At 42.1% G+C, this 18,285-nt stretch overlaps 1 protein-coding gene and 1 long non-coding RNA gene across 4 annotated transcripts in view; one reads left to right on the top strand and one right to left on the bottom strand.

Moving 5' to 3' along the window:
• HACD2 (3-hydroxyacyl-CoA dehydratase 2) overlaps positions 1-12,509 on the bottom strand; it is a 27,529-nt gene extending 15,020 nt beyond the window's left edge. The window contains exons 1-4 of one of the 3 annotated variants that reach the window (XM_084807442.1): positions 12,303-12,509; positions 7,697-7,814; positions 6,788-6,806; positions 3,783-3,871 (exon numbers count right to left, since the gene is read on the bottom strand). In XM_084807442.1, coding sequence (XP_084663568.1) covers positions 3,783-3,871; positions 6,788-6,806; positions 7,697-7,814; positions 12,303-12,481 — 405 coding nt within the window. In that variant the 5' untranslated portion in view covers positions 12,482-12,509. The other 2 variants (XM_084807457.1, XM_084807450.1) reach the window with 2 other exon arrangements.
• Positions 11,920-18,285, top strand: part of LOC146358304 (uncharacterized) — an 18,087-nt gene continuing 11,721 nt past the window's right edge. Inside the window, exons 1-2 of the long non-coding RNA XR_014784062.1 lie at positions 11,920-12,209; positions 17,663-17,800. This is a non-coding gene — a long non-coding RNA (uncharacterized LOC146358304). The remainder of the gene's footprint in view (positions 12,210-17,662; positions 17,801-18,285) is intronic.

Consider the following 18,285-nt stretch of genomic DNA (forward strand, 5'->3'; position numbering starts at 1 on the left):
CACACACACACACACACACACACTTCCAAATATAAGGCTAGTTCAGGAAGACTTACACTAGCCAGCTCAGAAGAGAAGGTTGTAATAGTTTTCAGTCTACAAAAATATGTGTCATTCTATAACAAGATAGCTATGGTGGAGATCTTGCCAACCCTTGCCTTATTCCACAGACACTTGACATTGCTTTTCTATATGAAACCCCAGCAATCTGCTTTGATTTTGCAATCTAGGCTCAACCAGTTTTCACAGTTTTGAACAAAAACCAAACTCAGGAAAGTGACTCTAAATAGTTCCCTAAAGTAATGGGTCCTAATTCTTACACTACTACTGCTGCATTGTGTGTTATTGTTGGTAACAAAAAGAAGTTGACGTAAAGTATAAAATTGTCATACTGAGGAAAACTCCTAATTGGGCTAACTACATGTAATGTTCAGCGTGTCACCTACAGTGTGTGAGCTTTTAAAAAATTAACAGTAAGCACATGCAGGTGTGCATGAGTCTGTTTACAATTGGGACTGCAGTGCATGCAGAGGAATGGTCTACCCTTCCCTCCCCTGCTGTGAGCCTAATAACCTTCCCCCAGCTCCGCATGCTGCTATTGAAAGAAAAGTCTCCCATTGGCACTTCAGTAACAGGACGGGGAAAACTTCCCTCCACGATGTAGGCCTAATTCAACAGAGATCCCTTCCCTTGTGCTTACTATTAAATTTTTAGAACCTCACACAACACTGTAGACATGCATTTAACTTCAGGTGTAGTTAGGTCCTTATTATCACAGGCAATTTTGTAAAAAGGTGCATTTCATGGTATGTAGTGACATCTACTGGTCATATGAAGAGTACTGTTTTATGTTTAGCCATTTTCCTTCTATTGAGAAAGGTAAAGAACTTGACCTGTGAGATTTGGGCAGCCTACTGCTTGGCAAACCATCTTGATATTATCTGAAACTATAGCAGGTAGACTTTATCAGGACTCCTAGATGGTTTATGAATGCTATTAAACTGGCAGATAACTCACTGCTCAAAATGAAATAAAGTCATCTCTGTACCCATAACCACTAGTTAAGTTTATACGTCTCCCAAGACGGACACACAAGTATGCTTTTTTTCACCAACAACCCACATTCAAGAGAGAATCTTGTCAGTACTAAGACAACAGTAAAGCATAAATTGTAACTCCACCAGACTCAGAAAGCATGAGCAGACCTGTCCTAAACTAGCTTCTGGTAACAAGGTAATGCTGATAGCAGGTTCATGCCGGCCTATTAATTTGGAAGTTTAGAAAATAAGCTGAAGTTAATTTACATAATTTACCTAAAAGTTTTATACTTTCTGATGGTGGTGTTTCACATCAGTGATGCCATATTAGCCATGGGGGGTTGACTGTTCTTTTCTGACAATTAAAACTCTACCCAATTCCTAGCATTCTGAAAAACAACAACAGGCCTCAGCTCTCCGCCTTCCCAATGTCATCAACAAACCAGATTAAATGGAGAGAATAATCTTGGCAGGGCCAACCCTTAAACTCTGCAGCCACTGAAATGAGCTTTGAAACAACAGGATTTGAAAGTGATACAACTGAGATTCAGTTCTTCTGCCTTCTTTCAGCATCACCTGGTGAACCCTGTTGCAGCTTTGCCAGCTACATGTGTGTGGCCTATAGGAACTTGAATCTCTTAATTGTTAATATCATAAACTGCCTTAGGGAGCAATCCTATGACCCCCTAGGCAGAGTTTGAGGGGCCATAGGATATTTTGGATTCCCAGCTCCAAAGCTGGAGACAACACTCTCAGAGCTGGGAATCAGAGTGCTGACCCTCCCCTCCCCCTCGCAGCTGGCACAGAAAGAACCACGCTGGCTGCCTTTCTGAGGTTGGGAATGCAACCTTGGAAAGAGGGGGAAAGGGGGCATTTCTGTGGACAGGGAGGGGAGGAGACTGGAGAGGCCAGGATACGAGCTATCCTGCGGCCTCTCCAGCCTTCTTCCCTCCTCTTCCGAAATGCTTTCGCTAGACAGGCAAAGAAGCCCATCTAGTGAAAATTCAGGGCAGGAGGGCAGGGAACAAAAATCACCTCCGCCGCTCCTCTTGCCCTGCATGGGCTGCTCATAAAGCTCTGTGTTCGGGGGCTTACAAGCATCAAGGATGCAACCCATAGGATTGCACCCTTAGAGTCACACCTGGCATGTTATGCTTTGGCTGGAAAATCAACAGCACAGCCATGTTTAAAGCAAACTGCCCTTGAGGTGTTAAGAGGAAAAGATGTACAGCATTGGGAACTAGGCTAATATAAATGTTCATGAGAAGAATCTAGAGATTTCAAAGCTAGTGATATTGAAACAATGCCTGACACTTGAAGCAATCAAAATGTAATCTAACTGAATTAACCGTTACCATCTAATATACTATTTTGTTACTTTTAAGGTAAGACACATTGCCTTCATCCAGGCATATCAGAGGGTTTTGGCTATATTCATATTCCATGAACAGGACCCTTTTCAAACTTTTAATCTGCTTCCTATGCTGATTTAAGCAGAAATCAAAATCAAGTAAGGCACACAAAATATGCTGTTATTTTGACAGTTTTCCTCACTAATTTGTTTTTGATTTGCCAGCCCTCCCAGCTTCATACAACTTTTCACTTGTTAGGGAGACTTGGTTGAGATTTCAGGAAAAGAGCTTTCAAATATCACGGAGCAGGAAGATGACAACATGCTAACAACTTGACCATCCCAGGAATAATAGCAAGCGCATTCTTCAAACATTACTGAACTATCCCATGCAATTAAATATTAGGCACTAAGCATCTGGAAGCAACAAGCGAAAACATGTTAAGAGCAAGGTTCACATTTGAGATACTAAAACAGGTAAACATTTTATTAGACTGATAAGAAATAATATAAGACAGCTTTTTCTTCTTCAAGAGAGTTAGATCCAAGAGCAATCTGAACAAATAGAATATTAAGAGCTTCTCATTAAAGAACATGAAAATCATATGGAGGATGTAACCAAAAACACATAACACACTGTTCATGCATCCACATGTCATGTCTTACAAAATCTGTAACAGCTGAACATGTTCACGAGGCTCAGGTGTGTAGATAACCCTTCAGAAAAAAAAGCAAAAAGCTCTCATAACAAAGTAGGCAACTCTCATCTCTCAAGGAAAAGAATGTTTAAATACCTGTCGCCAACCTCTTCAACAGAGCTGCTCATGTTTACCTGTTTGTCGCTGCAGGTTGAATACCATGTCTGTAACATTGGCAACCCTAATTTTTGGAGCCTGATGGTATACAGTACAATTCTTACTATTCTTATTGCCAAGATACTGATTTTTTTTCAAAAACACATTTGCTTTTACTACTGTAACATTTAAGTTACACTAGTGCAAGAATATTGAATTGCACTTGTTTATACTAAATATGTTGGGTGTCTGGAAAATATAGACTTGCTCTTTCTCTTTCTCTTTCTCCACCAGCAATAGAGCAAGCAAGTTGTCCAGGGCGCTGAAAAGATGTTAACTAGCAATAGCGTTTAAGACCATATTGCCAAATACTGCACATAAAGCATGTTTGACTCCCATCTCCAGCATGACAATCCTTTCCACACAAGGGGTATTGAACCAGTGATCTCTTCCCACATACACTGCAGATAGGCATGGAATGAGCACTACAGTATAGTATTGATATAGTCAGTAGAAAACACACAGAATAGGTCCAGTATAAAGGAACAGGAGAGAGAAAAGAGTTCAACGATTTGGAGAATCCTCTTTCTTTCAACTTACTTCTTTTACACTATGGGTTATGGCCCATGTCAGAAAAACTCTTGACATCACCTGGAAAGCAGTCAGGACAACAGAAGAGGGAACAATCCCTGTAAAGACAGTTTAGGATTGGTACATATCCTCAGTTCCCGCACTCTAGAAAAGTTCAACTATATCTTATAATATCAGCTGAAGAGTGACAGTCTTATGGAAACCATTTTTAACTATGGTTAGTGAAAACAAACCAGCTTCATAAACTATGGTGAAAATAAGCCAGCTTCATAAAGCATGCAAGCCCAAGGCTTTCCATGATTCTTCCTTGTCAAGCTAAAGCATGGTTTAGTGCTACATACATATGAGGCCAAATTAAGTGATAAGACTGATGGACACGTGACTAGTTTTTCATCTGAATATCACATGCAAATAACAGGTGATGGCTATCTCCAACATGCCTTACTTGTGAGATTCCCAGATGTATGTGTCCAACTACTGTTGGTGCCAAGTACTAGACAAAACAACCTATGGTTTAATCCAGCAAGGCAGTTCTTGTGTTTTTACAAGAACTGCATTGTCATTTGCCATTTTTCATTCAACAATCAATGCTTGTTTTATGAAACAGAACTCTCCTTAGTTAGAAAAGGGACAATAGCAATTCTGGATGGGTGACTACTTCTTGACCACTGCTGGCAAGAGCAGAATTCTATGTATTTTACATAAGTGTTTCATACACTGTTTATACTTGTATGCAGGGAATGTTTGTGGAACTGCTATTTCAATTCAAAACACACTTTCACTGCAGTAGATAAATATGCTGATCAATGTCAGCCTAAGACACAAATAGATTATATTTGTGAATCACTTATTGCTAATTGTTCAATGTAAGTTCCCCCAAGATCCTCTGATGTGTCATTAATGATCACAGGAACAGGATGCTGGGTCACACAAAGATGCAACCAATTATATTTCCCTTCAGATGACTAGGGGAAGGGCTTTATTCACATGACTGGTCTGAATAATGACCCATATTTGAGATTGGGGAGGAACTTTGCTCTAGGTAAGTTTGGTGGTAACCTTGGGGTTTGTTTGCCTTGCCCTGAAAAGTGTTCACAAATCATCTCAAGCAACTTGTTCTTTGCTTGCAGCAGTCTCTGGTCTGACTAGGGTTCGTTTTTCTGGGTGAGGCTGGTGAAATGGTGGTCCTGCATTAGGACAAGAGGTTGTAGCAAAATATTTGGTTCTTCCCAACTTGGATTCTACATTGCACCAATATACTGCTACTCAATACACTTCTGGGGCCAAATTACCTAGTTGTTTTAGGGAGCAATCCTGTCTCCTAGACAGCATCTGAGGGACATAGGATTTTTTGGATTCCTGACTCCACACTCAAAGACAGGGCTCTAAGCTCAGTGTAAGGAAACTGCACTCCGCATCCCCTCATAGCTGGCATGGAGCGAACCATGCCAGCTACCTCTCCACGCTCGGTGAACGGAGGAAAGGAGGCATTCCTGGGGGCGGGGAAGGGAAGAGACTGGAGTGGCTGGCTTACACCTTTTCCTATTACTGCTCCAGCCTCCTCCCCTCCCCCTCCCTGAAGCCTCTGCGAAATTGCCCGTCTAGCTAAAATGCATTGTGGGAGGGGCAAGGAGCCTCCCTCTCTGCATAGGATACTCTTAAGCCTCCAAGTTTGGGGGCTTACGGGTACCCAGAGCACAACCCATAGGACTGCACCATTATTCTATTATAAACAAAGCAAGCTACTGAATCTCTAGATTGGTTTATTGGCTGGTTGTTTTTACAACCGCCTGGACACCCCTTGGTGATTTTAATTTGGGATTTCACTACACAAATTTGATATAATGTCTAGATTATGTTAAGTAGTTCTGGAAAAATATAATAATCTCAGTTTTCTGTGGTAGTTACAGAATACGAGATAGAAGACAGGCTTATTTTGAAAAAATTTAATCCCAGTTTGGGTGCCTTTCATTTACCATGTGCACAAAGACTAATCTATATGCATTATGAAGCAGAGACGAGGTGGGTAGGCTCATGCATTTTCTGATCAGGCCAATATATTTTACTATTAAAAATGTAATACCAAAACACAGGCTCCTCTTGTAAGCAAGCAATAAATAGAACAAGCTGCACGCACGTCGTGTATTAAAACCTGAATGTGCAATCCTTACTTCATTGAGAAAACAGTTATACACTAACATGCTAAAACAGTCATCCTTACAATGGAAGCTAGGAAGACCAAGCAGTTTTCCAGAAAATATTCCTATGCCAATTAGGGTAAACTGAGGCAAACTGAACATTTTCCAATACAATTATCCATTGTAAATTAGGGTAATTTGCATAGAGTAAATGTGCAGTTTGCTTCGGACATTTTTTTGATGTCCCATGTTTATTTTACTACTATTTCATAAAAAAAAAAAACTTTAAAAGGAGGTGTTATTTTTTTGCCCCAATATATATACCACAAGTATTTGACTTCAATTATTTGAGGGAAAAAATTAATCACATCAATCACTTAAATGTGATTTAAATATTATATTATGTAGAAATTTTTATTGGAATACTTGTAAAATATAAAGACAATAACATGTACTTCCCTTACATTCTTTAAATTTAAGCAAAAAAAACCAAAGGTACTAAAAACTGTTGACACTAATAAATGTTAGCAACTGAAAGAACTGTGCATATGTTGACAACAGCTCATCTAAAACTCTGATACTACCAAGCTAGCCTAATATTGTATTTGCAATTGGTATTCATTCATTGTAACTAACAAACTTATGAAATCGATTTTTTTTGTGGAAAAATAAAGCACTGAAAAAATTTCCAGAAATGTTTCCATTTTGGAAATTTTTCCATGAAAATCTTTTCTGCCCCACAACACTGATGCGAAACTGGAAATGTATACCATGCTTTGTTGCTATTCCTTTTAACATGTTAAACCGAAGAGATTATCTGAATTCCCCATTCCCCATGCAAAATGGGGATATCAAACACTGAATCCAAAAACTTACCTACTGCACAGTGCACAATCTAAAACGAAAAGAGCATTTCAGTCAGCAATAACTAAGACTTTTCAGATTAGTAACACATATTTGGCTTTACTGCAACAGCAGACTGTATTATGACTAAGAACAGTGTTTCTTGAATAGCACTGCCACCAGCCATTTCTGTCACATGTGCATCTTTCATCTGTTCAGTGCCTAATTTTCTCATCTACATTTTGCTTTGTTGTGCAACCACCTTTCAGAAACACTATGTTATTAGAGGACGATTTACTTAATCCCTCTTAAAGTATCACCAAGATTCTCAAATATTAATTATCCCCTGGGATGATTCCTGAAGAAAAAATGGGAACACGTTTTCAACTTCTGCAGACTAAAACAATCCTTCCTCTGTGCCCATCACTGCAGAAAGAGGTGAATAACAAAATGGGAGAATTTACATTTATATGAATAACAGAGATTGAAACCCCTTTAAAGAGGATTTAATCTTCCTGGGTCAGATGAGACCCCATGTTTATATAACCGCCTGATCTCTTGGCTTGATAGTTTTAGTTTACCTCTTCTCACATTAAGGGGAAGGACAATGCAAGAGTCTCTGATTCAAAAATTTTACCATTCTTGTTTTGAAGGAACAACCACTAGAGGGCAGAAAAAAAATTACCGTAGAAAATAAATTAATTTGAAAGTCATAATTTCACTGTGTAATGTCAATCTTCTTTTGTTGCTTTTGTTAAAACTATCATACATCAAATTCACTTCTGATGTGATGGAATAAACCTTCACTTAGCAATAGTCCATCTAAAAAAGGAATAGTATTTAATGCAACACCACAGGAATAAGTTAATAACTGAATTGCATAGAAAGACTAATGTCAGTGAAGAAATGTTTAATGGGGCACTTTCCCTGTAACGCACCTACCTCAAGCAAAGCTCCAGTTTGGAAGAATTTCAAAGGCTTTTCTATTGAATAGTAAAGGTTGTGGTAGCTGCCTGTAGCGAGGTATGCTCTGACTAAGCCAACTGCTATTACAAGCCATCTAGAAGAAAAAGAGATAGCAAAATGTTAGGTTGTTAGTGCCTATAGAGAAATGGCACAGCTAATAATTTCGAGCAGGAACATTGTTGATATGGGCCAAACTAAATAGCAGTAGCCCTCTCTCTTTAAATGATGCTCTGCCCCAGTGACCACTTACAGCTATTATGGACTCTGGTTTTAAGAGCAATGGTGGCATGGAGAGGAAGGACCTCCCCCCATCTGCCTGCTCCTTACCTCCCTGAAGTCTGTCCATCATCATTTTAACCTCAGCTCCAATACTAGAAGTAAGCCTGGCTGAGAGAAAAGCACTTGGGGAGAGACTACTGTAAGCTGCAGGTGGAGGAAGAGTTTAGCACCCTCCTGCCCACACATCCACTTTGTTCTTAAAATCACTTCATGTGTGACTGGGTAGACCCACATTTAAAGAGATGGGTTTGCCACTGTAACATCTAGTTCGGCTCTAAGAGCAAGTGACAAAATCCATACAATGTAATAGCATGCATTAGCAAGAAATCAATATCTTAAGGCTTATAAACCAGCAATTTTGAAGTTTTTATTCTACTCTCCATCAGCACCAAGTAATGATACAAAGAAGCTGTTTATATTTAGTGTAATTAAATATAGTTTATTATATCATCACTCACATGGTGATGCCATTAAAAATGAGGGAGGTGTTGGCTGTAAAAGAAAGCAAAGAAAGCTTTCATGATAGAAAGCCCTTGGAAGATTTGATCCTAAGCATTCCCACATTCTGTACAGCCCAAGTAAAAAAAAGCTTTTTCTACTAATTGCACATGTATTTTTATTACATGAAGATTAACACATAGGAAATATGTTTATATACCTTTTACTATAACTTTTAAGAGTTATGTGAACTAAACTACGCAAGATACAACGTAGCTGTCTCCTGAGGGGATGGATGTTAATACCATTTTTTACTAGATGCATTTATTTACAAAGGGCACAATCCTATGCATAACTGGGGCATGCTGAAAGTTGTAGGATTTTTTTCTGTCTAAACATGCATACAATTGTGCCCTAACGTACACAATTTTGAGCAATGATTCTGAACAGATGTCTGGTACAAGAAAACGTGCATGTGTTTATGAGCAATGTGATTCTTTTCTTACAACGAAAAGGTTGTAAAGCAAAAGGCCTCTGCCTGAGATCCTAACAGTCGCTGCTGCCAGTCACAGCAGACAATACTGGGTCCCTATATATAATTCAAGTTTTTAAAAGCCTTATAATTTATGTTTCCACAACCATATTCCTCTGCCCAAGGATACTTATTATAAGCTATAAGTGGCTTGAGCTAGCTAATTCCTTCTTTCCCTTCCCCTCACTTCCAGTTTCCTTTTTTTTTTATCAGTTGACACCTCAATATTTTATATATACTGGAAGCTCACGAGTCCTTCTCAGACCATTGGGGGTGGGGTGGGGTGGGGGGTTAAATCAGTGAGCATAATCCAATGGTGCCCTTGTGAGGGTGGCCAGGTCTACTGGCCCCACTGCCCACACAACTAACCCCAGCATACAGGCAGCCTCTACCACTGGCATCCATGATGTAGCGCTTCTGGGGGCAAGCCCTGAAATGAGCAGAAACACTCATTTCTGGAAGGGACAGGTCATGCCCCTTCCAGAAATGAGCATTTCTGCTTGTTTGGGGGCTTGCATATCGGGGCCGCACATGCACTGGGACTGGCAGTCCTGGCCGCCTGCTCAAGGGCACCACTGGTTCCTGCCCAGTGCCTTTTCTTTTAATTTATAACTGTATGTACCTCTGCATACCTAGGAAGTTCCTCTGAGTATACAGAAGCCACCACCTTATTTTGGGTGGTCCTGTTTTGCTTCTGAACTGTCAGCACTCAACCACACAAGTTTGCTATTAGAAAAAACAAGTAGGATCTGCAAAAAACATTGCAGTGTTGATTGCTCCTGTACAGAGTGCCAGCCAGCCATGCCTTCTTTCAGGATACTCCGTTCTATTCCCACTTCCCCTCCTTAGTTTTCTGTACCCACAATACTCAGTATTCTGTGGCCACTGAGCATGCTTAGTCCTCAGAGGGCTGTTTGGAGTTGCTGGTTTTTGCCCCCTTAGTTTTTTTTCCCCTAGGGTTTTTTTTTGTACTTCTGTAAATCTTGGGGTTCTCCCAAGCCTGATGCATGGATGGTGCCATTTTGGCTACATAAGGATCAGCACTAGGAGAATGTGTTCACTATTAGTATATAGGATTAAAGGCAGCATGCCACTGAGTACCAGGCAGGGGGACTAGAGACCTCATGCCCTGTTTGTTCACTTCCCAGAGGTATCTGGTTGGCAACCACAGAAACAGAGTGCTGGACTAGATGGACCGTCTGTCTGATTAATCAGGGCTTTTCTTAATTCATCATATCCCACAAGGATAATGTCAAAGTTCACTGTATTCCATGGAAGACTGTCAGATATAAAATGTCTCCACACACTGATGCAAATATTATTTAAAGACAACAACCACAAACTTATTTATTTAGAAAAGCATTTGACAAACCCAAGCCTGAATTCCCGCTATTATCTTTTTTATCATTACAATTTTATCTTTCCCCCCACCCCTGATTTTCAGGGTAATGCTAAAAGCTCTTGCTACTATCTCTTTCACACTATACACTAATAGGGAACAATTGTTTCCAAATTGCAACACCTTTTTCGATGTACTTAATGCAGTCATGAGAGCATATCAAACCACAGCAAGTCTAACACACTGTGAGGCAATAAGAGATTTTATCAGAGACAAAGTCTGATTTCTTCATCCACCCTTCTTCCAGTACAGTTCAGCTTTCTGAAATATGTATGCACACACATAAAAACAAAACAAGTATGAAATGTAAAATATGGGGTAACGGCAAGAAAATTAGCATTTCTGGGTATTGGTTCATGCAAGAAACGTTTAGTACAAAAGGTGATTACTTAGAAATTGATATTTAAATCATCTCCTTGCTGTAAAGATATATTTAGATTATTTTTTTTCAAATATCCCTCTATAATTCTAAATGCAAGTGCTAAGATTAGGAAAGATTATTGCTTAGTGAGCCATCATCCACACTTTCTTCATGGATTGAAATCTACCCCCAGATTCATGAAACTTAAGGCTAACAGCCTTGTCACTCATCCACATTCTACTGAGTCCATAGGTAAGTAACAGTTATTCAATAATTATATGCTGCTACCCTGCAAAAAGGAATTCACTATGTTACTGGGCCACAGTAAAGATACAGTAAAGATACCAAAGATAAATCCCTTAGAAAGTTAAGTGTGCAGATATCAAACATTGTGACATATGAGGACAGTCATGCTCATAAACAAGTTTTCCCTTTGCCACTCCCACTCTCCCAAAGAAGCATGGACTTTTGCATATCCTTTCTCTGTGCAACTTATGCCACCAGCAGACTCTGTGTCCTCCACCCCTCACTTTTTATCCTGTGCATTGAGGACTAGTAGGTCAATAGTAGGAGTTGAGGTATCAGACCAGAAAAGACCACATACAGACATGTCCACATTCATCACGCTATAGTTCATTCATACGAGATCTGCAGTGATCTGCCAGGCCCCTCTTGGCTACAGTAGCTGGTGTATGTGTGTGTAGCGGTTAGATAACAAGAGAAAGAGATAAGACTCTAAAAGGTGGCTGCAAATTATGTCCTCTTTAGTGTCCTGGGATGAACATAAGATTTCAGAAACCAATCCAGACCCACTGCACACATTACATAATAGCAAATACATATTTACCACATACGGCAATGAGCAGTGACCAATCCTGGCTCCATAGTGCATGTACATTAGTAACACAGAGATTTGTGATGTCCCATATTACTAGATTTAATTGACCATCTGGATATTCTGTGCATTCTGTGCATTTGGGGGGGGGGGGAATGCATTCTATTCGTTTTAGTATGGCATATGCATACATTACATTATTACAGTAATATTTTTTAAAGAGGCAGTGTGTGCAGTGCTCTTAAAGAAACGCCTCCCGGTCAAAATAAGGAATCAGAGGAAGAAAGTCCTATTCCAAGAATATCGGAAGACCTGCTCTGCTAGATCAGAGGCCAAAGGTCGCCTCCGCTCAGTCGCCTGTTTCCAACCCAGAGGGTGGGAAAGGGCCAGAAAAGTGAAGACGCTTCTGCTTATCGGCTAACATTTTTCTTCCCCTTTACTCTGAACGGGACCTAAAAGGAGCGACCCTGTATGATGGAGGGACACGAACAGGCAGAGCGAAGGGGAAATAGGCTTGCGGAAGCTTCTCCGCCATTATACGTGATAAATGGAGAGACGGAAGCGAAAGGAGAAAAGACAGCAGCGGGAGGTCCTCCGGGTCTATTCACACAGAGAAAGGCCCGGCCGGGTTAAGAACCCAGGCAGGTGAGCGCCCCTACCCGCTTACCTGAGGCGGAGCCCCGTCACTAGCATCCCCCCGCCCTCCGTGCTCGCTCGCTCACTCGCTCGCTCGCTCACCCGGCTGTCATGACCACGTTGTAAATGACCAGATAGGCCGTGGCTAAGGCGCCAGGGCCTTTCCGCCGCCGGGAGCCCGCCTGCTGCTGCTGCTGCTGCTGCTGCCGCTGCCCACCGGCTTCACAGCCATTATCGGCCCGGCGGCTGCTGGCGCTGCTGCTGGTATTGGAAGCCGCCATGGCACTTCTTCACCAGCTCGGCCTTCTCGACGAGCGAGGCCTCCGCCTCCTTCTCCCTGGCAACCCCGAGAGGCGGCGCTGAAGAAGAGTCCCAGCGAAAGAGCGGGCGAGCGAGTGGGCGGGCGGCCGGGCAGGCCTTGCCTCTCGTGAAGCGGCGCGCCTCGCTGAGGAGACCGAGGAGGAGGCGGAGGCGGGGGGAGGTTGGCTGGCCGGCTGGCGTCCCTCGTAGAGCCAAGCGCCTTATCGCCATCATTATCGCGGGGCTGCTTGCCAAAGGCAAAAGCTGAGACGGCCTTGGCCGCTGCTGCTTCTGTCCATGCAGGAATTTCATAGGAAACCTGCACGGCGAGAACACAGCATATTAAGCCCTCAGGCGCGTCATACAGATATACTTGTCAGGCTTGTGCGGGGTTGTACTCGACGGCCTTGTAGGCCCCTTCCAGCCCTACCATATGGTTCTCTGCGGCGGGCCACTTCGGCAAACCTTTCTGATTGTCAAAACTCCCCCATCGCAGTTTACAGACGTGACGAACATACGGGTAAAGTGGTCCTTCAAACCCACCCAAGCTGTTCAGGGCATTGAAGGTTAAGAGCCGCACTTAGAATTTAAACCAGAAGTTGGTGCAAACTCGGAGATCAGTTTTCTGACTGCCTGGCCCGCACCAGGATCTGGGTGGTCGCATTTTGCACCAGTCGGGCTGTTCGAACTGACTTCAGAGGCAGCTCCGCGTAAAACACATTGCCACGGTCTAGTTTGGAGGTGACCCGTGAATCGGTAGATCATATGCACTGGTGCAGCTACGTAACTTTAAAATTTAGACCCTGGCCCCAATGGTCTTACGGGGGGCTGGAGAGAGCTTCAGATAGCCATGTGTATTACTTCCCCTTCATGGATCACTGCCTTGTTGTATTACTTAAGTTGAAAACCACACAACTAACATTTCTCTCCCCCCCTCCAACAGTCTTTAAAACTGCTTCTGTATTCCTGATATGTTAGAACGTTGATTTAAAACCAGAAAAACACTGAGCATGTAATTCTGCATTTTAAACTAACTTAAGTCATAGCACCATCATGACTACAGGAATAAAACGGGAGTTTGCCTCTGTACCTCCTGCTGTGTGGTCATTCAGGGCACCCCTGGGCTACGGGGCCCTGAATCTTGGCCTTGGGTCAGTCCCTAGCTGCACCACTGCTCATACCTCAAGGACTACCTCTCCCATATGAACCTACCTGAGGTTGGCTTCAGAGGCCCTCCTTTGTGTGCCTCCTTCCAGAGAAGCTGGGGGCGGGCGGGCAGGGGGAGTTCCGGAACAGTCTCTCTCTCTGTGATAGTAGCCCTGTCTTTATGGAGCACTCTCCCCAAGGAAGCTTGCCTGGCAGTGACACTGTCATCTTTTTGGCACCAGGCAAAGATGTATTTATTTTCCCAGCCATTTGGACATTAGTTATGGCCCAATTGTGGGCTACTCTTGTGATGTTTATTGTAGGCTAGGGTTGGAATTGCGTGTACTGTAGATGAACACTTTTCATACAGTATTGTTTTTAGATTGTTATATAGTTTTGTTTTTATTATTGTGCTGATTGTTTATATTGATTTTGTTTTTTTCGGTAATATTATGGTTTCCTGTATGCAGGGGCATTGCTTGGTTCTTAAAAGATCCGGGGCACAGGCCCATAACACAAATGTGCATGTACATACACACACACACACACACACACTAAGTGCACGTCTAATATGTGTGTGTGTGGTGTGTGCATGCAGTGTGCTTGCGTGTGTGTATAGATTACATACATACATACATAAATGTGCACTGATCCCCCGACCCCACTTCAACTCAGACCCCGATTCAGCATTTTGGAAAAAATCCTTCTGCTCTGGCCAATTTGTAGTCGGACCACTTCAGCTCAGCACCAAATCTGAGTTAAAGTTTAGAAAAATGAGTCTTTATGCTTCCTGTTGACTACCATGAGAAATGAGAAAAAAACTATTAACTTTTTTCTTTTGGTCAGAACTGGATGATAATTTTGGGCATAGTAACCCCCTAGAAGGGGATTACACCTGCCCAGTGTCAGAAAAATAGGTGCAGGGTTTATATTTTGATTTTCTTTTAAAGGGAACTGCCAATAAGATTTTAATTCATTGGAAGAATTGGATAAAAATGTGAGGATTCATTGCCCCATCATAGGAGATCATGTCTGCCACATTTCAGAATGCTAGCCACAAGGGTTTTTGTGCAAGGGTGGCCTTGTCAACATTTTGAGGTCTCCAAAGGAAGACAAACTTATCTCCCTATGTTCCTTGTGGACCATTGTTCTGAAAATTACAGACAGCCTACAGTTGTCCCTAAGTAAGAAACCAGCAAGGTTTCAGAAGGATAGGTGCAGCAGTTCATGTGGAAGGGGAGTTCTCCAGTTTGGGGGAGGGAGTGATTTGCTTTCCCTTCCATTCACCCCTTCCCCAATAGTTTTTGAGTAAATTTGTATGAAAATGCACAGGTCATTAGAGGTGTCCCCCAGGCAAGAAACCTGCAGAGTTTCTTCAGAGATATACATGCATTCTAATTTAGAATTACTAGAATTTATTTACATTTCACCAGTATTAGCAGCAGGGGAACATGGGTGGGAACGTGCTATTGCACTCATGTCCTGCTTGTGGGTTTCCTATGGGCATCTGGTTGGCCACTGTGTGAACAGAATGCTGGACTAGATGGAGCACTTGGTCTGATGCAGCACGGCTCTTATGTTCTTAAATATAGAGTGCCTCTGAGCATGTGCAGAATGTTCTTCTTTCACCACTGAGCACTTACATTCTCCCCCTAACAATTCTATTCCCCTCCATGCAACCATCCCTCCTCATCCTACCATCCTCCAGCAACTCTTCATAAAAACAGATGTCTCGTTTTGTGCAACTCCTCTCTACCTCCTCCTTGTTATGCACAAGCTCTCATGTATCTTCCTCCCCATAACTTCATTTGTGCCATGACTTCACCAGGATTCAGCCAATGAGTCTGTTTTCAAAACTAGGGCTCAGTTATGGAGAAACTCTGAACATGTACTAAGTGCCTGTCCCTCACCACTGAAGCTGGAGTTCATGCAAAACAAAAACAAAACCCAAACCCCCAAATGACAAAACATGCATAGGACTGAGCTGAAAGGGTAGGCAGTTCATTAGCTGGAATTGGGTAGGCACTGTATTAAGCTTGCAGTACCATGCTCACAACTCAGCACTCATTTCTGAGTAAACATGCAGAACATCAAGGTGCAAACCTCCCTGCAAAAGTAACTAGTGCTGGAATCCTATGCACGCTTTCCTGAGGGTAAGCCTCATTAAACATAATGGGACTTCAGTAGGCATACATAGGATTGCATAAATTAGCAATATTTATCTCCCCTCCACTTAAAAAACAAACTACAAACTCCTATTTTTTTTTTAATTAAAGCTCTCTGTTCATAAGAACATAGGAAGCTGCCTTATACTGAGTCAGACCCTGGGTCCATCTAACCCAGTATTGTTGACACTGATTGGCAGCAGCAGCAAAGTTTCAGGCAGGATTCTTTCATAGCCCTACCTGGAGATGCTGGGGATTGAACCTGGGACCTTCTGCATACCAAGCATTTGCTCTACCACTGAGCTACAGCCCTTCCTATTGCTGGATAATGGCAACTGACAAACAAAGCAGCCCCAGATTTGTTTCTCTGTGACCATGTGAACCCACTCTTCTCAAAGACTTGAGAAGCAGAAAAACCAACCCTCTTGTCTGTTTGTATAAAGTCAAATACAGTTCAGAACTTCTCTTGCCTGCCGCAGAGAATTCTCTTTAAGACTTCCCCAAGTTATGCTCTGGGTGGAATAAAGAAGAGAAAGAAAAAACAGGGGAGGGGAGGGGAATGGCACATAGTCCTAACCCTCCCTTTGGGATTATTTGAGTCCTACAGCTATTTTGAAGAAATTAAAGTGGAGGGGGAGAAAGAAGTTTGTGGAGGCTGATTGGATCCTTTGCTGTACTGAAGCTACTAAACTTCTGCAAAATCGAAAGGTTCCAGTTTGGGGCAGTAAAATCAGATGTTGTGTGAAATACCAATATTTCACATGGAGCTCTTTCTTCCTTCTCTCTTCAGAATTTCATTGCAGGCAAGCTCCCAACAGTGGGCATGTAAGAGCAGAAAAGAAAAGTAGGGGGAGAGAGTTTTTTTGCACCTCAAAAAAAAATCCTACACCAGATATTAGGGATAGTGACCTCCTAATGGTCACCTTAAACACCTGATTAGGATCTCTAATCCTCTGGGTGATTTGACAGGTTTTACTTTTTGTTTTAGACTTTGAGAAAAGGAAACTTTATGCATGGCTGGCGCAAAAGCCACTGGACCTGTCTGAAATTTGGTAGGGTCTGTCAGCGCCACAGGGCCTGCCAGGCCCCCAAATTCCATGCACTTATGTAGAAGCACAAAAAAATATAGCTCTTTGCTTTGACACATTTTCTTGAAAAAAGCGAACTTTACTTGTAATTAGCACAGAAGTCACTGGACCTAACTGCCTGGAATTTGGCAGGATCCATCAGCTCCATGGGGGCTGCCAGGTTTCCAAATTCCATGTATCTATCATACAACTAAAAAGCTTATGGCCGTTTTTGTTTTCCAATGCAAGTCAATGGGAAAGTGTAAAAAAGAAATGGCAATTAGGACAGCTCAAAAGATCTGGGGCACGTGCCCAGGTGCCTTCTCTTAATAATGCCCCTGCCTGTATGTGTGTGCAAGTCCCTTTAAGACTGCTTTTTGCAGTGAGAAACACAAATTTTAATGAGCAATCTCTTACAGAATTCACCTGCCCCAGCAGCATGTTGCTTCAAACCTTAAAAAGGCAGCACTTTCCCTGTTTATTCTTAACGCAAGCAACATTGGTATAAGTGTATTTGTATAACTGAGAAATGATGTCACAGCCTCATCCACTATTGGCTGTGAGCTTGCTTCACCATTTCCCAGGCTCCTTTACTCCGTACACAATAGGAAATGTTTGTTTCCCTCTTTCTGTACATGTAGTGAAAAGCCTCATACATTTCACACCTTTCTTGCCAGTAAGCTAACCTGAGCTTCCCAGGGGAAGGCTGGAATATAAATATAATAGATAATGAAGTTTGAAGGAGTCCACCTATATCACAAAATTGCACTTTCTCATTTTGTAGGTTCCAGCACTCCAAAAGTGGGAAGGCTACTTTGAAGCCCAACTTAAATGAGAATATGGAGAAAAGAAATGTGGAAATTGGGTTGTTCCAGAAGGAAAGAAAACTGTTCAGCTGACGTCTTTCCTTTGAAATTGAGTGGTATGTATAAAAGCACTATGTACAGGCACCAGCAGTGAAGAAACATTGCTTTTGCCTGAAGCCTCTAAAGTGGATTTTGAGAATTATCAGGAAAGTATCAGTAGAAAATATGCTTGTACACACGCACACTTGATGATGGGTTGGATCCAGGTGTAGTTATACTTGGAGGAGACCCATTGAAATCAAATGGATTTAAGTTAGTCATGGCCAACATAATTCCCATTGATTTTAGTGAATCCATATGAAGTATGACTGAGTCTAGATCCCACCCAGTGTGTATGAACTGTTGCTTCTGAGCCTTGTGAAGCCCTTAGATTGTTGAACTGCGTAGGGGGAAGAATCAAAGCTGATAGATATCAGCATCAGGTTCCTCAGTGACTGAAGCTACCAGGGTGGGAAGAGTTGTGGGAGCTTGATCCCCCAAGGATTCTCCAGGTCCTCTAATTTTTAAGCTTCCATTTTTAAAGAAAAAGCATTTCTCTGGC

Source organism: Heloderma suspectum, chromosome 1, assembly GCF_057233095.1.
Source record: "Heloderma suspectum isolate Gila_16-S chromosome 1, 16-S_ref, whole genome shotgun sequence".
Lineage (NCBI taxonomy): Eukaryota > Metazoa > Chordata > Lepidosauria > Squamata > Helodermatidae > Heloderma > Heloderma suspectum.